General features: G+C 44.4%; 2 protein-coding genes across 7 annotated transcripts in view; both read left to right on the top strand.

The window, feature by feature from the left end:
- The window catches only part of DHFR (dihydrofolate reductase), a 68,312-nt gene extending 60,494 nt beyond the window's left edge, over window positions 1–7,818 (top strand). The window contains exon 7 of one of the 2 annotated variants that reach the window (XM_072793682.1): window positions 3,898–7,818. The gene's annotated coding sequence lies outside the window, so the exon portion shown is untranslated. Of the gene's footprint in view, window positions 1–3,473; window positions 3,866–3,897 lie in introns of those variants that run through there. The other variant, XM_072793678.1, reaches the window with a different exon arrangement.
- Window positions 1–22,404, top strand: part of ANKRD34B (ankyrin repeat domain 34B) — a 65,685-nt gene extending 43,281 nt beyond the window's left edge. For 2 of the 5 annotated variants that reach the window (XM_072793657.1, XM_072793665.1), the window contains exon 3: window positions 19,164–22,404. In XM_072793657.1, the coding sequence (XP_072649758.1) occupies window positions 19,186–20,730 (1,545 nt within the window). In that variant the 5' untranslated portion in view covers window positions 19,164–19,185 and the 3' untranslated portion in view covers window positions 20,731–22,404. Of the gene's footprint in view, window positions 1–10,100; window positions 10,209–10,517; window positions 10,663–12,004; window positions 14,881–19,163 lie in introns of those variants that run through there. The other 3 variants (XM_072793662.1, XM_072793663.1, XM_072793660.1) reach the window with 3 other exon arrangements.
- Window positions 22,405–24,141: the final 1,737 nt, after the last annotated feature.

Here is a 24,141-nt window from a genome sequence, read left to right on the forward strand (position 1 = left end):
CCAGGCTGCCCTAGTTTAAGTTTTTGAGAAAGTATTACAGGTAGATGGCTCAAATTTCAACAATTCTAGATATGGAGTAAAAAACAAAATGAGACTCCCTCCTATCATTATCCCTCAACCTCTCAGTTTCCCTCTCTGTAGGTAGCCTATGTTATTATAATTCCCCAGGTATTTCTTTTTATAAAATGTTTTAAGATTTTTATTTATTTATTCATGAGACACAGAGAGAGAGAGGCAGAGACACAGGCAGAGGGAGAAGCAGGCTCCATGCAGGGAGCCCGATGTGGGACTTGATCCTGGAACCCCAGGATCACGCCCTGGACCGAAGGCAAACGCTCAACCACTGAGCCACCCAGGTGTCCCTCCCCAGATATTTCAAATGATGCTCATAATTGTATTAGTTGAGGTAAAAGGCTGGAACAAATAAGTCCCAAATGCAGTGGCTCAAAAATAGAGATTTCCTTCTTTCTCATATGATAGTCCAGGGTGGGTGTTCCACGGGTGGCTCCGATTATGCAGCCATTCGGGAACACAGGCTCCCTGGCAACTCTGCCATCTTCACAAAGAGCTCCACACTGCCACTGGATGGGGGAAGGAGCAGAGGGCCATAGCCACGGGTCTTCCCTTCCACACACCGTACTTCCATTCACTCTCTATTGGCAAAAGCTTAGCCATGTGGCCACACTAGCTGCAAGGGAAGCTAGGAAAGGCCGCTATACCCCAGCTACCGCTCTGCTCCGACTCTTGTGGCTGTGCCTTGTGGCTTTAGGGAGTGTAGCCCCTTGCCACTCTCCCCAGATCACCTTACAGTGCTTTCCCAGGCTGCTGTCAAGCACCTCTGCCAAGGGAGGGCAGCAGCCCTTCCCTCAATCCCTGAAGCATAGCTAGTATCCAGTTGTAATGTTCAACAGACTGTTACTGCAGAAGAGAATTACCACGCAGAATAGTTAGCTAGTAATGGTAGGGCCTCCTAACTGCCCACCCAGTGAACACTCTGGGTTCATACTCATGTATGTATGTATGTATGTATGTATGTATGTATGTATGTATTTATTTATTTATTTATTTATTATTATTTTTTTTACCAAAGTATTTAATGAAGATTTTTACAGTGTTATGTTACAGATGGGAAAACTTGGAAACTGAGAGGTTAGGTAATTGTTCAGGGTTGCAGGTAGAAACTTATGTTAGTCTGCCTTTTTAACCAACAGAACCTTGATTTTATTGTAATTTCAGTGAATTCTGTAAAAAGAAAAAAAAAAATTCTTCCCTGACAAGCAGAGGTAGCCATCTGACCTACTTTGGGGTCAGGCACCAAGGAAAACTATTGTTTTACTGAAAAAAACAAAAGCCAGGAGGGATACTGATGGTATACAACTCTTGCCCTTTGACTCTTAACCCTCCTTAAGCTTTGGAATGTGGACAAGATGCCTGGAAGTCTAGCAGCCATTCTGTGACCATGAGTTGGAAAATGAGGATGTCTGATGAGGAAAAGAGGAAAGTAACCAGCCCCAAAGTCCACAGGTCAATTATTCCTTTTTAAAGGGTACTCTAACTGGCCTCTCCATTAGGCCCTGTGTCTTCTCAGAGTCCAACACTCATTTTCTCTAAATTCAGGCTCCAACACCAACTCTACCCTCATCAAGGTCAATCTTATCATCATGCACAGCAGTTCCACACGGCCTTGAAATTCTGAATTCCAGAAGAGAGTCTGGATCTACCCACTTAGGCTGTAAGAAAGCAGTCCGAAAACTGAGTAGCCCTGTAGCCCTGAGAGGCAACTGTTTCACTGCTGCCTCTGAGCTGCATTTGCTCAGCCATTTAAAAAGTCCAAGGAAGGGACGCCTGGGCGGCTCAGTGGTTGAGTGTCTGCCTTTGGCCCAGGGCATAATCCTGGAGTTCTGGGATTGAGTCCCACGCCGGGCTCCCTGCAGGGAGCCTGCTTCTCCCTCTGCCTGTGTCTCTGTCTCTCTCTGTGTCTCTCATGAATAAATAAATGAACTCTTTAAAAAAAAATAAAAAGTCCAAGGAAATAATCATAGGCATCTCCTTAATTTTATTTTTTAAAAGATTTTATTTATTTATTCACGAGAAACAGAGAGAGAGAGAGAGAGGCAGAGACACAGGCCAAGGGAGAAGCAGGCTCCATGCAGGGAGCCTGATGTGGGACTCGATTCCAGGTCTCCAGGATCAGGCCCTGGGCTGAAGGTGGTGCTAAACTGCTGAGCCACCTGGGCTGCCCAAGCATCTCCTCAATTTTAGAAAATTTCAGCCTATTCATTATATCACAGCCGCCAGTGTGCAGAGGGACCAAAAAGATGGGCCTCTCAAGTCTGAAGGATTCAGTTTTCTATCCCAAAGAGCCATTTAAATATCCACTTGCTAGGGATGCCTGGGTAGCTCAGCGGTTTAGCGCCTGCCTTTAGCCCAGGGTGTGATCCTGGAGACCCGGGATAGAGTCCCACGTCGGGGTCCCTGCATGGAGCCTGCTTCTCCCTCTGCCTGTGTCTCTGCCTCTCTCTGTGTGTCTCTCGTGAATAAATAAATAAAGTCTTAAAAAAATATCCATCTGCTAGGACATAGAGCATATACAGAAGCCTAGCTCCTACGCCCAGGGAAAAGATGGCCTGCTCTAAGGATTGTGGCCTAAGGACCAAGGGTTGAACACAAAACAGATTTTATTGGTCTCTGATAACTTTCAAAGACTGTTATGAAACTCTTCTTTAAGGCAACTTTGCTCCTTTCAGGGGGCGCACAGTGTGTGGGACTTCTGCGGACAGCCAGGAGTTTTGAGGCTGGGTACATCCAAATCTAAGGCTTACAGATTTTAAGCATGAGCCCTTAAATTAAGATGCTAGCCCTCACAATCTAACACATCGAAGTTTTTTTTTTTCCTTCCCAGAACAGAAAGCAATCTTCTCCCAAAGATGAATCAGAAAAATGCTGGCAGCTTGGAAATAGCAAGCAGCCTATCCCCACACTAAGCAGAGTTTTTTTATTAATTTTTAAATGTTTTATTTATTTATTTCAGAGAGAGAAAGCAGGAGCAGAGGGTGGGGCAGAGGGGGACACAGGCTCCCACCCTAGCAGGGAGCCCAAGGTGGAGCTCCATCCCAGAACCCTGGGATCATGACCTGAGCTGAAGGCAAACTTAACCAACTGAGCCACCCAGGTGCCCAGCTGTTAAGGTTTAGAAAATGTTGGAGAAAGTCTCAGCCAGGTGGCATCCCATTATGCTAGGACAGTATGGATAAAAAGGGAGACATGAAGAAATGAATGGAAAGAAACCAGGGGAAAGAAAATGATGAATATAGGAAGTAAAACATGCTCTCTTTTGCTCAGTGTGATAAGCAGCTTAGTGTTAGTGTTCCTATAGCCTTTCCCGTCCTATAGAAAACCATCCCTAAAAGATAATATTCACTGCATTTGGATCATTTCCTTTTTTTTTTTTTTAATTTGGATCTTTTCTTAAGAGAAAAAGGCCTTGAAAAATGTATTTGCATCTCAAGAGTTGAAACTAAATATTTTCCTGAGTGGATGAGAAGATCAGGGCCACTGGCAGCAGAGGCAAGGAGGAGAGACCTTCCAGCAGGACGCTGAGGACCAGAAGCAGAGCCCAGGTGGTCCCAGGAGCTGGGGAGGCAGGAGCTCCAGAACCTGAGACCCCCTCACCCCAGCTCTTCCAATCCCCCCCCAACACACACACACCCAGTACGGTTGCTAGTTGTCCCTTGTCTGCCTCAACTGCTCTGGGACACAGCACTTGAGACTTTCAAAACCTGTCCCTGAAACTTCTGAACTGTTCACTTTAAAATTGTTTATTTTGAAAAAAAATAAAATAAAATTGTTTATTTTGTTGTATGAATTTTACCTCAAAACTTTTTTTTTTCTTTAAAGAAAGATATTAGATGGAGTTTGTGAAAGATAGGCAGAAAAAGCATCAAGAAGAGTGGCCTGGCTGCTGTGGACTGTGGGCCGCCGGGGTTGGTGAAGGATCTCAAGATGGCTGGGCGAAAACTTGCTCTAAAAACCATTGACTGGGTAGCTTTGGGGAAATCATACCCCGAAACCAGAAGGCCATTGCCAACTCCCTGAAATCCTGGAGTGAGATGCTTACCTCCAGGTTGGCTACTCTTCCTGAGAAACCACCTGCTATTGACTGGGCTTACTACAAGGCCAATGTGGCAAAGGCTGGCTTGGTAGATGACTTTGAGAAGAAGTTTAATGCCCTGAAGTTTCCTGTGCCAGAGGATAAATACACTGTGTAGGTGGATGCTGAGGAAAAAGAAGATGTGAAAAGCTGTGCTGAGTTTTTGTCTCTCTCAAAGGCCAGGATTGAAGAATATGAAAAAGAGCTGGAGGAGATGAAGAACATAATTCCATTTGATCAGATGACCATTGAGGACCTGAATGAAGTCTTCCCAGAAACCAAATTAGACAAGAAGAAGTATCCCTATTGGCCTCACAAGCCAATTGAAAATTTATAAACTTGAGGAGAAAGCCCTGGTCCTCATATTATAAACGTTGGACATTAAAAATAATGATATGGTAAAAAAAAAAAAAGAAAGAAGAAGAAGAAGAAGAAGAAGAAGAAGAAGAAGAAGAAGAAGAAGAAGAAGAAGAAGAAGAAGAAGAAGAAGAGGAAGAAGAGGAGGAGTGCCTGCTTCAACACTGCTCCCTACGCCCCCACCGTACCCCCACCGCCTGCACTTCTCCGGCACAGGTCACTCCCCCCCAAACCCAGCTGGCTCCCTCAGTTCTACAGCCTCACTACACCACCAGTTCCCATGACAGCCGTGTGACTCTTCCAGTGTCTCCAGTAGTTACCTCTGTCGTTTCTGGTCAATCACGTTTCTGGTCAGTCACGCGTAGACAGCATCTTTTCACCGCCACCCTCTACCTTATACGATGAGGTTATCAGAGTCCCCACTCTCCTTTCACTCGCTTCCTGTCTCCCAACTCCCCGCTCTGCAGTCTATCCTGGTATCTTTACTGAGAGATACAAGGTATCTTCACTGAGACTGATAAAAGGTTAGTCTCTTCTGCAATTTTAATTACATCTTCTGTCCTTTGTCTTCAAAGTCAAAAATCAAATGCTTACATCATTCTGACTATATGTTGTTCACTGTGCTCTTTAATAACCACTTTCCAACAAAATTTCCCAGAACTGAAATACATGAGTTTCCAGTTGTGAAGGGCTTACTAAGTGCCTAAAATATTACATAAAACCGAACCCAGACTTAGGGCGCCTGGGTGGCTCAGTCGGTTAAGCCTCCGACTCTTGGTTTCCGTTCGGGTCATGATCTCAGGGTTGAGCCCAGAGTCAGGTGCTAGCTTATGAGGGAGTCTGCTTGAGATTCTCTCCTTCTCCTTCTCCCTCTGCCCGGCCCCGTCTCGTGCATATGCCCTCTCTCAAATGAATAAATCAATAAGCCCAGACCAAAGCAAATAATAGTGAAATTTTGGAGCACTGTAGAAAAAGAATAAATCCTACATGTTTCCAAGAGGGGCTGGGAGTGTCCCAAAGAAAAGATCAGGAATCAGAACGGCTTCAGATTTTCTCGCAATGACTCTGGGAACTAGAGGATAAGAGGAATGCCTTCAGATTTCTGAAGGACAATTATTTTCATCTTAGAATTTTATACTTAGCTAAATAATCAAATGGTGTTAGGACAGAGTAAATACATTTTCAGATATGCAAGGACTTCGAATTTACTTTCCACATACCCTTTCTAGGAAGTTACTGGAGAAGTGTTACCAGCAAATAGAGGAAGTGACTTAAGAAAGAAGACACAGGATCTATGAAATGGGGTCCATTCAGGAGAATCACAGAACAAGGTCCCGGGGTGATGGTAGAGCAGTGTTCCCAGGAAGCAGTTGACCCAAATTTGAAAAGGGTGAGGTAAAAGGAGATTCCAGAGATCCGACTCTGTCCTCGGGAACTTGGAACAACTTAAGTAAGTAGTCAAGGCAGAGAAACCTAAGGGGGGTGAGGTAGAAGGGAAGACGAAAAGCCAGGGAGGCAGAAGCTATTCAAGACAGGGGAGCAGTTATTAATGATGATTACGGCCATGAGAATGATAACCAAGGGATTGTTAATTAGAAATGACAGACCAATCACACACCTCCCCTCTGTCTTGAAATCTGAATTAAACAGATAGTAAAGAATTGTAGCATAAACCACAATTTTGAAGAGAAATGGAGGGGTTTCATCAACAGACCAAAGTGTTTAGCTTATTTCCAGAAGGCAGAAAGTTGATGGAGGGATTTCTGATCAAGATGCTTATCAAACACACGCATCTACCATCACTTGTTCCTAAAACCCCACCAAAACCTATATTTGATGGCATAGGACCAGGTAATCCCACCATATCTCCTACAAAGTAGGACAATTTGGTTTGCACATGTAGGGCCAGCTCCACCTCCCAGCTCCCGGGACTTCAGGCGTCAGCGGATCCCACTCTCACGCCAGAGAGATGGGACAGCGCCAAGGGCAGCAAGAAGAGCCATGAGGCTCGCTCTGTTCTGGGCCTGTTCCTGAGGCTCCTTGAACACATCAGAAAGCGGTTTGGAGCCCTGGTGATCTCACTGATAAAATGAGGATAATGACATCTGTCCTAGCTCCTTCCAGGGTGTGGTTGCTGGACCAAAATGAGGCCAGAAGTAAGTGGAAACTCTGTGTCCTCATCCATAGGTCTAGAGTGGTAAAGCCACGCATCGTCCCTTAATATCCAAGTTACAGCGGAGGCTGGGCCTGCCTGCCTAGAGCGCTCAGCTCGTCATCCCAGTACAGCTTCACCTTCCCACCTACTGTGGGAGGTCAGTCCCCACAACTCCAGCAGCCACCCTGAAAAAGGTCAGTCTCCAGAGCCTGTAGGATGGACAGCAACACGGATGGGGTTGGGCCCTGTCCGCTGACCACAGGACCTGACCCACAGGGCATATGTGAGCTGGTCACCATTGTTTTCTTGCTGTTATGAACCCTCACAAAGGAGGATCTCGCTTCCCTAACATTTCACGTGGCAGGGTGCCCAGCCCTGGACTGACCCGACTCTCATTCTCTTTATGAAAACCCGTGGGGCGCTTGGGTGGCTCAGTCGGTTAAGAGTCTGCCTTCAGCTCAGGAAACGATCTTGGAGTCCTGGGATCAAGCCCTGCATCGGGCTTCCTGCTCAGCCAGAGGTCAGCTTCTCCCTCACCCTCTACTCCTCCCTACCCCCGTCACCCGCTCTCCCTCTCTCTCTCAAAGAAAATAAAAATCTTAAAAAAAATGAAAGCCCTTGGTCCCAGACCTGTTGGTGGTTCCATGATAGTGGTGGCCAGAGGTCATTTTCCAGCAACAGGCTCCCTCTCCTGCCTACCAATCCTGGCACAGCCCCTAGGGCAACAGAGCCAATCCTCTAGGTGAATTCAATTTCTCATCCTTTTCTCTTTTCTTTTTCTCTTTCCATTTTTTTTCTTGTTGTTGCTGTTCAATCCTGCCTTTCTCTCTGTCCATCTAACATAGGTTTCAATCCCCTGCGAATGGGTGTAGTAGATTGGATAATGGCCCCACCAAAGAGGTTCACAGCCTTGTCTCTGGAATCTATGAACAGGTCACCTCACTTCGAAAAAGGAACTTTGCAGATGGGATTAAATTAAGGATCTTCAGCTGGGATATCATTCTGCATTATCTGAGTGGGCCCAGTATAATCACAGAGGTCCATAGGAGTGAGGCAGGAGGGCCAAAGGGAGAGAAGGAAGCAGAGGGAGAAAAAGACATGTGACAACAGCAGCCGAGTTGAGAGAGAGAAATTGAGATTGGAAGTCAGAGGAAGGGGCCACAAGCCAAAAAATGTAGTCAGCCTCTATAAACTGGTAAAGGCAACCCGAATTAGGACATCTGACCTTCAAAACTCTAAAAGAAGAAATCTTTGTGGCTTGAAGTCACCAAGTTTGTGGTAATTTGTTACAAGCAGCAAAAGGAAACAAATAGAATGAAAATTAGATCATCTACTTTGAAAAACTATTTTGCAATTATCTGCAGAAGCTGAATATAAATGCATGTACGTATGCTTCCTAGGTATGTACCCAACAAAAATGTGGGTATATGTTCACCAAAGCCAGTCACTATGATGTTCCTAGCAGCATTATTTATAATGTTTCCAACCTGAGAATTACCCAAATGTCTCTCGGTAGTAAATTGAATAAATTTAGGTAAACTCACACAGCAGAATATTATACAGCTAAAAAAAAAAGAAACAAACTATGACCGTAGTTTGCATCCCTTCAACATAATGTCAAGTGAAAGGAATCAGACAACAGAGTAAATTCTGTATGATTTGATTGCTATTAAGTGCAAATATAAGCAAAAATCTTTGTAAAAAAAAAAAAAAAAAAGCAAAAATCTTTGCTGGGTGAAGCCAGTACCTTGCCTGCCTCCAAAGGGAGAATACAAGGGCCTCTTCTGGGGAGCTGGGAATGGTCCATCTCTTGATCTTAAAGATGCTTCATTTTGCAAAATATCATTGTACTTGTGAGATGTGCACCTTTTAATATGTACTATACATTAATAAAATTTTTTTTTAATTTTTTTTCAACGTAGGAAAGGAGACCTGTGCCTTCATCCAAATTTGCCTCCTTGGGACTGTCCAATCTCCCTTCACAAGTGGGTGGGGGTAGAGGGTGACCCAGATCCAAGCTTCCAACTAGAGCCCAACTCTCGGTTAAGAGGTCCCGTGAACTTGCTTTACATTATTTCTACTAAAGGGCCCATTTCAGCGGCTTATTTTCCTAAATAAAAGAAGCCTGCCTGGGGATGCCGGGGTGGCTCAGCGCCTGCCTCAGCGCCGCCCTCGGCCCAGGGCGTGACCCTGGAGACCGGGAATCGAGTCCCGCGTCGGGCTCCCGGCCTGGAGCCTGCTTCTCCCTCTGCCTGTGTCTCTGCCTCTCTCTGTGTCTCTCATGAGTAAATAGATAAAATTAGAAAAAATAAAAAGAAGGCTGCCTGCTCAGAGCTAAGTTTACTCCCTCCCGCTGAGGACTCCAAAGTAATTTTGATTGACGTTAACTGATCAACAACAGACGTGGCCCTGGTCCTTCCTGCACCAGCCGGTCCGGCTAAAGGCAGCGTGGGAACCGCTGCAGCGCCGCTGAGCACACCAAGCGCACGTTGTGTTAAGTCTTGCGCAAGTGTTATGTCAATATTGTAATAGCAGCGTGGTAAAGTCATAAACTCCTAAAAACAAAACCGGGAACGGCTGCGGAACCAGCGCCCGCACCTGCAGCGGGCGGAGCGCGGGCAGCGGGAGGGGGCGCGTGGGGGACGGACACACGGACACGCCGCCCGCGGGGGACCCTGCGGGCTCGGGGGGCGCCGGGGGCTCCGGGCGGGGCCGCACCTGCCGGACCCGCCGCGCTCGCGCCACGAGCCTCGGACGGGCCCCGCGCCCACTGCAGCGCGGCCGGGCTCAGGGCGGGCGGCGCCCCCGCAACTGCACCTGCGGGAACTCGGGGTCGCGGCGCGGCCGGGGGGGGCCTCGCCCCGGAGCCTCCGCTCGCGCCCGCCGCGTCCCCGCCCGCTCTCCGCTCGCCTTCTGCGGCGGCTCCGGCCTGCGCCCGCCGGGGGCATCGGGCAGGCGGCAGCGGCGCGCGCGAGGCCGCGGGAGCGAGCGGCTCGGCAGGTGCCTGGGGCGCGGGGGACGGGGGGGAGACCATCCGGGCTGCGGTGGGGGCGCGATCCGGGCTCCGCGAGTGGCGGGGCGCGATCCGGGCTGCGCGGGTGGGGGGGCGCGATCCGGGCTGCGCGAGTGGGGAGGCGCGATTGGGCTGCGGGGGGGGGCGTGATCCGGGCTCCGCGGGTGCCCCCCCTCCCCCGAGCAGGCAGCCGGGTTCCCGCGCCCCGGGGCGCGCACAGCCCTGGCGCCGGGAGCCGCGGCCCCTCGCGGAGGCTCGGGGTCCGAGGCGCGCCTGCCCCTGCACCCGGCGCCCGGCGCTGCCCTCGGGGCGCAGCCCCCCGGGCCGGTGAGCGCCGCGCGTCGGCCAAGCCCGGGGAGCGCGCCCCCGCCCCGGCCCGCCCCGGCCCGCCGGCGCCCGGCTCACCTTCCCGCGCCCTTGCCCGGCAGCGCCCAGGGCTCGGTCCGGGGGCGCCGAGGAACGCAGCCGCGCCGGGAGGCGGCGCCCGGGGACGCGGCCGGGATCGCAGCGGCGCGGAGGTCCGACACCCGCAGGTACGGGGCGGGGGCTGCGCGGGGGCGCGGGGACCGGGCGGGAGGGCTCGGCCCCGCCTCGGGGGCCACGGCGACCTGGCCAGCGCCTCCTTCCTGCCCTCGCGCGGCTGCGAGACACCGAACGAGCCGCGGCCGAGGAGCGCGCTTTCCGCTTTCCCGGCAAGTCCTCAGTTTCCCGGGACAGTCCCGGATGCCCGGTGCGTCCGCGCTCTGCCCCTCGGCGGCAGGACGCCCCTGCTCGGCCCCTGACAGGCGGGCGCGCCTCGCTGGCCCCGTCCTGGCCGCCCTCGCCCCGGACTGCTGCGGCCTGCCCAGGCCCCGGCCAGCGCCCCTAACCCCTCTCCGGGCCACGGAGGCCACGGCGTCGCCGCTGCCCTTGCCCCGAGGCCGAGGCCGGGGAGCATCACACACCTGGGAGTGACGCTGCAGACAGCCCGGCAGGAGCCGGAGACAGGTGGGGTGACCGCACAGGAAGTGGGAGAGAATGAGGAAGGCACAGTTGGGCACATATTTTCTCCAAGTCTGCATAGGAAGCATCCCCTATTGAATATGTGGGAGCGGAGGCTGAACTCTTTTATTTATTTTTAAAAAGATTTTATTTATTTATTCATGAGAGACCCAGGCAGAGGGAGAAGCAGGCTCCATGCAGGGAGCCCGATGCAGGACTCAATCCCCGGACCCCCTGGGGTCACGCCCTGAACCAAAGGCAGATGCTTCTCAGAGGTGGAACCTCTGAGCCACCCAGATGCCCCTGAAATCTTATTTTTAATAAGTTCTCCGTGTGATTATTCCTACAGACAGTGGAAAACCCATTGATGTGGGCACGTTGGCCTCCCATTGTCAGACCCCATCAGCCCAGAATCCGTATTTAGTGATGCATGTTGAGAAACTGACATGTCTTTACTTCCCAAATAGCAAGTATGTTAGGATCTTCTCAAATTCTCAGTCATCTGTGGCTGTTACCCCCACTTTAGGATGAGGAAACTGAATCCCAGAGGATCAGCTTCCCCAGGGCTGGTAATTTGGGAAGAGACGGAGCCCCTGTCTCTGACACACAGGGCCAATCTGATTTGCAGCTGAAGTAAGAATCTCAAAGGAAAATAACGTTTCTCTCTGAATGCAAGGAAAACAAGGTGCTTGAAGAGAAAGAGCCACAAGGAAGGCCAAGCCTGTCATCTCCAAGATGGCTTTTAAAATACCTCAGCCCATGTAGCACTACCGTGGCTGATGCCACTCAAATCAGGTACTCAAATCACAATCCTACTCTGTGGGAAGCTGGTATCCAAGAAGCATGGAAAAATTAAGAGAAAGGACACAGGAAGATCTAATTAAGTCCTGGTGAGCAGGCAAGTAAGAGGAGTGACTGGGAGTGCTCCACCCTTTCTTCCTCGGCCGCCACATCTGTCCTGCATGGACCGGGTGGGGTAGGGGAGGGCTGGACTGGGTGATGCTGCAGCCCTTTCAACCCCAGCATCCTTGCAGGGCAAGCCTTGGCCTGTACACACGGGACTGCGGTGCGTGGGATCCACTCCAGACACTTTTACTCATAATCACTGAAATGTAATTAACCAAACACTATAGAGATTTTTTTTTGTTTTGTTTTTTAGATTTTATTTATTCATGAGAGAGAAAAAGAGGGGCAGAGACACAGGCAGAGGGAGAAGCAGGCTCCATGCAGGGAGCTCGATGCGGGACTCGATCCCAGACTCCAGGATCATGCCCTGGGCCGGAGGCAGCGCTGAACTGCTGAGCCACCCAGGCGGCCCTATAGGGATAGCTTAACAAGGAATTAAAAAAAAAAAAAAAAAAAAAACCTAGACTCCCAATGGGATGGAACAAAGTATTGGTATTTATGTAACTGAACAGCTTTGATTTCCTTCAGTAGGAGCTGACAGCTGGCTGACAAAAACAAAAAAAGAAAAACAAAACAAAAAAAAAAACAAAAACAAAAAACCTCATCCAGGGAGTGAAAATCCGTTAAGCATGAAATTTTGAGTAACATTTTCAGGTAACTTTCTATTTCCATTTAGAGTAGGTGTCTAGCTAGAGGGGCGAATGTAGTTACTTGAATTGCTTCATTTATCAACAGAGATTTTTAATAGGGCTCATAATTCTGAGAGCCAGTGCTGTTTTGCTGCTTTTGCCTGGCTTCTGGCCTCCCACTACCAGGGCAGAGATCTGGAATTCCACATTCAGCCTGTAAACTCTCACTTTATCCCCTATTTTCAGCCTTTCTGATCAATCTGTTTAAAGAATAAATCTTGCTTTCTGGCCTAGGATAGTGGTCATCTACTTGGGGTGGGGAAAAGTGCCTGGGGGTCCAGGTGCCTTGTCCACAGGCTTTGAGCCATCCTCATTTTCAGCCCTGTGCCTCATTACCACTCTCTGTGTCATCAGGGCCTCCTAGTACCAACCTTCCTGGGGGTGAACTGGTTCCCTTGTCAAGGGGCCACCTGCTGGGGACTTTGTGGTGCAGCCTTTGCTGCGGGAAGGCAGTTTACCACGCCACCATCTCTACTGTTTCCAGAGCTTGTCTGAAGTTGCTCCTCTGATAATACATCTCTCCTCCAAGTTTTTGTTCTTCAGAATATATGTTTTTTAAAGATTTTTAAATAACTAAATTAATTTCAGTGAGATCTTAGATGGGAGTAGAGAGAGGCACTAAAAGAGCATAGTAAATATGCCGTGATGACTCATAGTAATGTTAAAGACATTCTGATTTCAAAATAAAAAGCAGTTTGTCCAGCTCCTTAATAATTCATCTTATAATATGCTGAGATTATTGTATTTGGAAATTATAAGAAAAACACATTTAAGGCTATTTTTTCTATATTCACTTAATAGATTCCATTTATATTTATAAAGCATGGTTTATAGATCTTTTAAAAAAACTACATTTTAAATATTTTATCTGTTATTTAAATAGACTGAATTAGAAACATGATCAAAATAAGACTAAATTCTGAGATAAAATTTTTAAAGAGAATACAATGAGGGCAGCCGGGGTGGCTCAGCAGTTTGGCACCTGCCTTCAGCCCAGGGCGTGATCCTGGAGTCCTGGGATCGAGTCCCACGTCGGGCTCCCTGCATGGAGCCTGCTTCTCCCTCTGCTTGTGTCTCTGCCTCTCTCTCTCTCTCTCATGAATACATAAATAAAATCTTTTAAAAAATTACAACAAGTAGTAAGGAACAATAGGAAAGTCTTTTTCTAGATGTCTGATTTCATTGCCTCGCCCTACCCCCTCCCACCTTGAATGAAGGTCAGATCCTTGTCATGCTACAGAGGAAGAACTCAAGACTGAGAGCTAAGTGCTTTCACTCTGGTATACAGCTAGTAAGTAGGGGAATCAGGATGGAAATGTGGGTCTGTCTGACTAGAACTTTCTCCAGTTGAACTAACTTACCTATTTGAAAGATGAAAACCACATGTGGGGATTACTTACATGCTATATTGTAACAAAGGGCCTGACTGAATGTTCATACATTATGGGCAGTGGGTGCTTGGTGAGGATATTTCACAGGAAGAGACAAGAACCAAGAACATTTCTGAACTAGGACAATTGCAGGCTAGAGAAATGATCTTCATCGCAGGTAGAGAAATTGAACTTGATTTTCACCATTGTTGATGTGAAAATGGAGGACTATGATAAAAGAACTGAGAGTTAAAGACATAAAGACAAGGAGATTGTTCCAATAAGGTTCTGAATGTGAGACACGAGGAAACCAAATCGGTATACATGTGGATGATAAAGTATCTGACAGCTTTTTTCTCTGTGAACTTTAATTTTAAACAGTTTTAGAACTGTTCTATTAAATGTGAACAGTTTAAAAACTGAGCAATGCAAGGGGCTTTAGAAGTCTGTGAAATGAACAAAGAGTAAGGCTTTGTTGTGGCTGGTGTCTTCTAGAGAGCTCTAGAGGAGATATGCCTACATCCACGAGACAGAGAGTCACTAGTTGCCGACGGCTGGTGGTGCCATTGCCCAGCATCTGCAGAGAGCCCTGGAAGCCACAGCACCCTCCCTTTCCGTAGGACCACAGTGGGGCCACTGCCCCTCTCAAGCAGTCACACTGGCAGTACATTGCCAGCTCCCCTTCTTTTCCTAGAACCTTTTGATGCTAACCTTGGTGAGAGAAAGTTATGACAGAAAGTGTCCAGGTTTAGTGTTGTGGAGAAAGTCTTTACATGAGGGTAGGTGAAAAGATTTGAATTTCTTTCCAAAAGATTCTTATAAGACTTAAAAAATACAACAAGAAGATGGCAGGGGTGGGGCGGGGGCGGTGTGCCTGGGTGGCTCAGTCAGTTAGGCAGACGTCTGCCTTCGGCTCAGGTCATGATCCCCGGGGCTTTGGATCCTGCTCCCTGAGATCTGCTATCGGGCAACTTGTCCTCATTTGAATATGTTTCTCAAATGCCACTTTTGGCCAAAGGTGGTTTTACATGATTGATACTGCATCTCTTCTCCAACTGTGGTTACTAAATGGTTTCTCTATTTGATTATGTTCCAGCTAATTTCTCTACATCTCTTTGCTTTATTAAGCACATTAGTATATGAAAAATGCTAGAAGATTTCTTCTGCAAGCTCTTTTCAGATGCTTTGCATTCAGAATAGACTTCTGTTGGGACCCAAGCTGTCAACCAATCCTAAATTCCTAAGGCCTCAAATTGCAGGTATGCCTGGCTTTGGAATAGCTTTTATAGAAAGTTGCACCAGGGAACAAAAAATGCAGCATTCACTCTCATTGTATTTATGTATGTATCTACTGTATCTACTGATCTTTGCTTGACATCATGAGTGATGCTAAAAGAGAATGAGTAAGTATATTCTTCTGAATACTGCGTTTCAGGAGCTTGCTAGTTGGAACTCCTTGGAAGTCTACGCATCAATACTATTGATAATACCACAAAACTGAATGATGTAAAAAGTTACAAACTAACGTGGCTCTTTTAAATTTTAATTATGGAAAAAAAATAAAAAATAAAAAAAATAAATAAATAAATTTTAATTATGGTACATATCTTAACCTAAATGCTATGCTCTTTTCTATATTCTATTTTACCAAAAAATTAGATGAGTGCTATCCTACAGAAGAGTATGTGAAATATGTTCTTTTAAATAATAATAATAATAAAATGGACAAGTGTATACACACCATCCAGATTAGATAAAGAATATTACCGGGATGCCTGTCTGGCTCAGCGGTTGAGCATCTGCCTTCGGCTCAGGGCATGATCCTGGGGTCCTGGGATTGGGTCCCACATCGGGCTCACTGCATGGAGCCTGCTTCTCCCTCTGCCTGTGTCTCTCATGAATAAATAAATAAAATCTTAAAAAAAAAAAGAAAAAAGAATATTACCTGAACCTTAAAATAAAAGCCACTGTGTGTTGCTGAACTACCCCCACCAAAAAATAACTTTCTCTTGACTTCTGTGTTAATTATTCCTTTTTTTTTTTTTTTAAGTTTCCCACTTGTATATGATCCTAAAGTAAACTAATTGTTTATTTTTGGAAAACTGGGTAGCAAGTACAAAATTAATTGAATAAGTAAAGGTCTGCATTGCCAATATATGACTAAAGCTCTCAGGAGAAGGTGAGTTTAACAATCTCTGGACCTGAATTTGGCCCAGCATTTTTAAGAGACCCTTCTGAGTGAGGAAGTCCTGGGAAACATGGGGCTCAGCATGACCAGCTTCTGGCAGTGTCACAGCATAGCCCAGGTTCTGGCTATGCAGGGGGAATGAAGGTCCAGTCTTTCTCCTCCAAAGCTCACAGAGACTAATCCCCAGGCCTCGCAGCAGGTCAAAACAGAACGATGGAGCCCAGATACAATAAGTGGCACTGGCTGCCCCAGAAAGCAGAGCGTAGAGAAGGGAGCAGAGACGTGGTCAGGACCAGGCAAGGAGAGAGAAGACCCGGGGGCAGGCTCACCTGGCTCTCAGTTGACAAGACGGTAAAATGACAGTTTGACCTCTGAGATGATGTTCTGTTCACATCCATTTTCCTGGCCCTTTACCATCTTCCTGGGCGTATTTTGTATTTCTCCTCTAAGATGATCAAAAGCCTCTGTTATCTTATTTCCTCTTTCTGGGATCCCGGGTAGCTCAGTGGTTCAGCACCTACCTTTGGCCCAGGGTGTGATCCTGGGGTCCCGGGATCGAGCCTGTAATACATAAAATCTTTAAAAAAATAAAAATTAAAAAAAAAAAGAATTCCTCTTTCTTGTTCTACCATTTCATCTTGGTAGATTATATCCTTTAGTAAATTCTTAAGAGTATTTCAGGGATCCCTGGGTGGCTCAGCGGTTTAGCGCCTGCCTTTGGCCCAGGGAGTGATCCTGGAGTCCCGGGAACAAATCCTGCATCGGGCTCCCTGCATGGAGCCTGCTTCTCCCTCTGCCTGTATCTCTGCCTCTCTCTCTCTCTCATGAACAAATAAATAAAATCTTAAAAAAAAAAAGAGAGAGTATTTCAGGTTCTTGACTGATGGTTTGGTTAGATGTAGAATTCTAAGCTGGGAGTCATTTCTCCTTCAGATTTTTAAAAAATATATTTTATTTATTTATTCATGAGAGACAGAGAGAGAGAGAAGCAGAGACACAGGCAGATGGAGAAGCAGGCTCCACGCAGGGAGCCCGACATGGGACTCGATCCCAGGACCGTGGGATCACACCCTGAGCTGAAGGCAGATGCTCAACTGCTGAGCCACCCGGGCGTCCCATGAATGTGTATCTCTTACGAAATTCTGGGGGTGCCGCCTGGCTGGCTCATCAGTGGACACTGTGATTCTTGATCTCGGGGTTGTGAGTTGGAGCCCCCCATGTTGGGTGTAGAGATTACTTAAAAATAAAATCTTAAAAAAAAAAAAAAGAAAAGAAAACCTTTAGTTTCAAGGGATTGTTCAGGAAGAGGCAACATTGCAGGTGTGTCTTCTGTCATATTTACCCTAACCAAACCATCTGCTACATCCTTTTCTAAAGTTTGGTTACATCGGCATAAAGAGAGCCCGATTCATGATAAATAACTGCTATTTCAGGTATTTAGGTAGGTTTTGCACCGGGAACGCCTACCAAAGTCTTGGGTGGTCTTGAAGACCCACTCACAGGGCTGGCCCCGGGAGGCCCTCAGCCCTGGCACCACCACCGCCTGTATGCTCATAACCACTGCTCGAGTGGCATCTCTTTCCAACAACTGAGCAAGCTCTTCAGGGCTGGGGCACGTGCCTTGGTAGCCCAGTGCCTGGGACGTAGTAAGAGCTTATAGCTGTTTAATACTCAGATTCTATGTTTTGTGTGCATGTCTTTCTTTCTCCCCCCTTCATTTTCTGTTCCTTTTATCTCCTGACCATTAAAAGGTTGTTATATTTATTATCTTTTTTTTTAAGGTTTTATTTATTTATTCATGACAGAGAGAGAGAGAGAGGCAGAGACACAGGCAGAGGGAGAAGCAGTCTCCATGCATCCCGACATGGGATTCTATCCCAGGTCTCCAGGATCACACCTCAGGTCGAAGGTGGTGCCAAATTGCTGGGCCACAGGAGCTACCCTATATTTATTATCTACTAAAAAATTCATGTCCCATATTGTTAATTTAAAAGTAGTACAGCCCGGGGGGCTCAGCAGTTTAGCGCTGCCTGCAGCCCAGGGTGTGATCCTGGAGACCCGGGATCGAGTCTCACGTCGTACTCCCTGCATGGAGCCTGCTTCTCCCTCTGCCTGTCTCTCTCTCTCTTTTTCTCTCTCTCTCCCTCTCTGTGTCTCTCATGAATAAATAAATCTTTAAAAGAAAGTAAATAAGAAGAATAAATAATACTTCTTGATTTCTAAAACCTACCTCATTAAATAGAATAGGTTTAAATATTATATAAACTCCATTTGATTTTTCTCCCCAGCTCTAAGGACTATTCAAAGACAAACGTTTCCTCAGCTCTAGATAAAGACATAATTCTTTTCTTTCTTTTTTTTTTTTTTTATAAGCTGTACACCCAAAGTGGGGATAGAGGGACATGAGATATCAAACTCATGTGCCCAGGATCAAAAGTCGTGTACTCTACTGACTGAGGCAGCCAAGCACACCTAGAGACATAATTCTTATCAACTAATGGAATTATCTTTTGAAGGAATTTGAATCTAAATTATTTAAATAAATTAAATATAAATAATTTTTAGTTTTAATAATAAAAAATAAAATGTCTACAAAGGGTACATGTCCTTATTTACATTTTTAGGCTCAAAAACTCCTTTTTCAGAGCAAATGTACTGCTGTTAAAATTTAACCCGACAGTATGTGGCTATCCCTATCCATAATCTAGTGTGTGATTTAAATACTGAAATCAAGGAAAATGCATAATTACAGGCTCACCATTCCCCTCTCAGTATGAGTTCCACACACTGTGTCAGGTATTTTAATGCCTTGTAGTTCAAGTGATTTTTTATCCTATAAAAGAAACATAGAAATGTTCTTCAAATTGAAAATCTAGATAATAGTTGTATTATTTAACTCAAGAGCTCATTTAAGTAATTTAACAGAAGTTTTTTAGATTAATCTGCCATAAATATGCTATACTTTTAATTGATTCAGTTGCAATTACACAGATTTTTAGAATTTTTGCTTAAATCTACATTTTAGTGTCATTTTAAAAGTATTTTTCACAAGTAGAAAGTGGATTGTTGTTTAATTAATGTGGAATTTAGGGAAGCACTAGGCTGGTATTGTATCATAAATATTCAATTTAGACTTTGAAAGTAAATTTTAGTCTGTGATTCCCTAAAGGCTCTTGCTATTCTAGAATTTCTTTTACTTTGCAATTCACTATTTTGTTCTAAATTTATTAATGATATAATCTCATTTATGTTCTGTGACTCTATCCATACATATTTCAGAAATTATGAATGATAACATGAATACAAATTGGGATTCTCGCTAATCTTTTGTTCTTCATATTCTTTGATAACTAGGTGTTGATTCTGACTTTTGAAGATGGATGAAGGTCTAGAAATTTCAAGTGAGGGAAATTCCCTGATCAAAGCAGTCCATCAGAGCCGGCTTCGCCTCACAAGACTCTTGCTAGAAGGTGGTGCCTACATTAACGAGAGCAATGACCGTGGGGAAACACCTTTAATGATCGCTTGTAAGACCAAACATGTTGATCACCAGAGTGTCAGTAAAGCCAAAATGGTTAAATACCTGTTAGAAAACAATGCTGACCCCAACATACAGGACAAATCTGGGAAAACTGCTTTGATGCACGCTTGCCTAGAAAAAGCTGGTCCTGAAGTTGTTTCCTTGCTCTTAAAGAGTGGGGCTGATCTCAGCTTGCAAGACCATTCTAGTTCTTCGGCCCTTGTTTATGCTATAAATTCAGAGGATAGAGAAACCCTGAAAGTTCTGCTTAGTGCTTGCAAGGCAAAAGGAAAAGAAGTCATTATCATAACGACAGCGAAATCACCATGTGGTCGCCACACTACCAAACAGTACTTAAATATGCCTCCTGTAGATACAGATGGGTGTCACTCCTCAGCCTCCTGTGCCACTCCTTCAGAAATAGACATAAAAACAGCTTCATTGCCATTTTCACATTCTTCTGAAACTGAAAAGACACTTTTTGGCCTTAAAGGTTTGGAGCCCTCAGGAAAAAGTGATGATACACAGGACCCAGGCTCCCCTATGAGGAAGCCTGCTATGGCCTCTAATGGGGCCAAACTACCCCAAGCTCCAACCTGGATCAAGAGTCCCCCCTTACTAATGCACCAAAACAGAGTGGCCTCTTTGCAAGAGGAGCTCCAGGATATTACTCCAGAGGAAGAATTATCCTACAAAACCAATGGGCTGGCGCTCTCCAAGCGATTCATCACTAGGCACCAAAGTATTGATATTAAAGACACTGCATATTTGCTGAGAGCCTTTGATCAGGCCAGCTCAAGAAAGATGTCATACGATGAAATAAATCATCAGTTACTTTTTTCAGAAGGAAATCAGCAATGCCTTGAAATCCCTGCTGACCCAGATCCAGACTCGAACCAGACAATGTTTGTTTCCACCTTAAGAAGTATAGTTCAGAAAAGAAACTCAGGAGCAAATCACTACAGCTCTGATTCCCAGCTCACGGCTGGCCTTACCCCTACGACTTTAGAAGATGGCAAAGCGCTTCTAGGAAAGAAGAAGATCCTCTCGCCATCTCCTTCCTTGTTGTCAGGGCCCAAAGAATTGCTGGAGAGTATCTCACCAGGTCCCTTGAGCAGGAGAAATCACGCACTGTTAGAAAGGCGTGGGTCAGGAGCTTTCCCTTTAGATCACAATTCTACGCCACCCAGGCCAGGATTTCTACCACCCTTACATGTGAACCCTCACCCCCCCATCTCTGATACCAGTGTCAATAACAAGATTTCCAGCCTCCTTTCTTGTGGTCAGAAAGTGCTTATGCCAACAGTTCCTATGTTCCCTAAAGAATTCAAAAGTAAAAAAATGTTGTTAAGGAGACAATCATTGCAAACAGAACAAATTAAGCAATTAGTAAATTTTTAGTAAAATTAGTAAAGCTGGCTAGAAAGCACATTTTGTTCAAATGTCTAAATCAGAGAAATACAGGACCAGAGAGGAAATCTCAAATGTTCGTCCCTTTAAATCTTGTAATTGGTTAACCTATAGTTGTTAGAGGTATCAAAATATATTGTGTATCATACTAGGCACTATGCACACACAAATAATGTATAGTTTCTACTAAGGAAATTCTCTCAAAAGTAAAGCTATATTTCTCAAAACCTCTAAAATTTAACAACCTTCACGTGGTCCAAGTTTTTAATTTAAACAAAAATCAGTGAAAAAACCCAGAAGGTCACATATGTTGGAAATGACTTTAAACTTTTTTTCAGGTTTTCCAGATATTTTATTAGGAAACACTGCATTCAAGTCAATAAATGTTTTTAACATAACAATAAATAAGATTATAATTTTCCATGATGCCAAAAGCATTAAAAAAAAAAACCCACAAAACAGTTTAATGATTATTAAGACTAAGGTATAAGCAAAGGATGAACTAATTCTTAAAAATGTTGACTGCAGGTAGGTGAAGTCTAATTAAAATTTGAAAACGCCAACCATTATAGTACACCAGGCAGCTAATATTCATGTTGTCAGCTTAATCAACATCAAATAACAGATCAGAGTTTTACAAGCTAGTAATAATCTATGCTAAGTGTTGGTGTGCTGGTTTTTGCTTGGTTTTATTTTAATTTTAATGTTATCTCATAGAATTCTTTCTCCATACCTTTTAATTTCTGTTATTTTTTGAAGCCTATCCATAGGTTCCCAAAAACAAGATAAAGCAGAAACTTAAAAGCATTCCTCTTTACTTATATCAGAGTATGCTTGCCTTCTACAGACAACCAAAACAAAACAAAAACCGTGGCGATTTATCACAAATAGAAACTATGTGCTTGCTACGTTTTAGAAAAGAAAAATTGATTATTAGATTCTCTTAGGTTAGCTAAAATTAAGAAAGCCAATAGAAAATTACAAAATACACTAAATATTCGGTCAAGATTAAAGAGTATCTTTTAACTTCTAACATATAATTATTAGACATTTACATAATAAGGATAATTTTCTTAGGGTGATATTCCAATCATCTAGTATTTAGGACCTGTGAATAACTTCTAACAAAATAAATGAAGACCACACTACCATCATGAAATATTACAAAATGACTATATTATCCATATGATTTCAAAACGTGGTGTTTATATAAAGAATCCTTATTTCAATTAAGCAGTTTTACAACAAAGAATAAAGTCAAATCATACAAAACCTGAGTGTATTTATTTGATGACTGTCATATACAGCTTTATTTCTTTGCCTTATTAGTAGAAGAGATCCTAACAATTGGCATGATGCTTTTCTTGGTAATTTGATATAAACAAGTTATAATGTACATGGTAATTATTTAATTTTTTGTGGCCTTTATTTGAAAAAAATAATTGGAGGTTTTCCATTTAATGTTGAAGAACATTAATGTAAATTACATTAGAAATATTTTCTTGATTCAGAAATTAGAATTGTACCTGATGTAGCTAAACCTTTTGCACAAGTTTTAGTAGGGAGAAAAATGCTTGGCTCTAAGTTGTAAGGATACAGTTTGGAAGGCTATGTAAATAGATTAGTTCATAAACAAAATGTTATCAATAAAAGTTTTAAATGTTATTTTGATTTTCATTGATTTTCATTTATTTCAAATACTAATGATAAATATTTCAATATAATTTCAAGAGAAATTATGCTACATATCACTTTGAGTAAACAGAAAACTGAGAGAATAACTTCTGTTGCTATTCTCATCCCAATGTGTAAAAAATATTTAATAGGATTAACACTTTGTTGGCCATATTTGGAAGAGCTTTTAGTCTTCTATTAATCCTAAAAACATTTTAGGGGCTAAGGTTGCTTGAGTTAGGCTCTAAAGCCATCCCATGGGACTTGTCACTCCATTAAGTGGAATATATCACTGGAATCCCAGTGATAAGTCACAGATGTTTGCAATAGGAATCAGATATGTGTTATGTTTTAACCTAATGTAAAAGTATGATTAAACTTTAACTTAAAAGTATGATGACACTTCATTCATTAGTTTTACAGGTACCTTTCTTAGTTACTTTTGGCTAGGATTTCCAAAGAGTACAGCTAATACTGATTCATAGCAAGAATAATTCTGGGGAGGAAGAGACAAGTGCTGACAGTGCCCAGGGAAAGTGATGAACACTGGCCTGGCATAGTCTTTGGTAGAGATGCATCCATCAGTTATTCAGTAACTGGACCTTTTAAAATCCTGATTAAATACTATGTAGCCTCCTACTACCTTGATTCCCATATAGCTTGCCTAAAGGAAGGAATGAACTTGTCAGGGTGATGACAACTGTATTAATCATGTTTCTTTATTTTCTAATGCTTTAATATCCTGGGGTCTTGCTGATCCTTGAGGGACTGTCCCTCCCAGGATTAGCTAATTCGTAGGGGTAGAAAACAACTTGCCCCAGAGTACATCTTTCATATACAAACCAACCAACCCAGAGTCCGTAGTCCAACCATCTCCTTCATCGGGCTCTCACAGGGCTCTCTAGCTCCGGGCCACTGACCACCTGTCCTCATCACCCTAGGGGTCAGGTACCAAACAACCAGTGACAGCTGCCACACCCCAGAAACCACTGAAATTATTCAAACTAGCCAATTCTAGGGACGCCTGGGTGGCTCATCAGTTGAGCATCTGCCTTTGGCTGGCATGATCCCTGGATTCCAGGATCAAGTCCCACATCGGGCTTCCTGCATGGAGCCTGCTTCTCCCTCTGCCTATGTCTCTGCCTCTCTCTCTGTGTCTCTCATGAATAAATAAATAAAATCTTTAAAAAAAAAAAAAACTAGCCAATTCTAAACTAGCTTACCCTTCCTCACCCATTCCTTCCTGCAGAAACCATAATAAAGGATCTTGCCCAAGTTTTCCCCTCACTTCCTCGTCCTTCAGCGGGACCCCTGGTGCTTCCCCACACTGGCCCCCTGTGAAGAGGGACGCCTGCCTCCTCTTGCAACCCTGAGTAGAAAATGTGTTTTAAATGGCCTCAGCATATGTGGATAATAATAAAACCTATATTTTTTTTAAACAAGAAGGCACAGTCTTCTTGGAAGTCATAATTCTTAGTAAAATAATATTTAAGTTTATATAGCCTTGTTTAATGCCAATATTCCTTAGATCTAAATCACACTTTTAAGTCATTTCTAAGTCACCAAGACAGGAGAGCCAGATCATGGTAAATCCATGGATTTACTGGAGCTGCCCATTGGCTCTTCCAAGGTAACATCCTACCTTCTTGTGTACCTTCCTTGAATGTCTATAATTCTTTTCCTTTAAATTATTTATTTATTTAAGTAATTTCTATACCCAATGTCATA

The sequence above is a fragment of the Canis lupus genome, chromosome 2 (genome assembly GCF_048164855.1).
Source record: "Canis lupus baileyi chromosome 2, mCanLup2.hap1, whole genome shotgun sequence".
Classification (NCBI taxonomy): domain Eukaryota; kingdom Metazoa; phylum Chordata; class Mammalia; order Carnivora; family Canidae; genus Canis; species Canis lupus.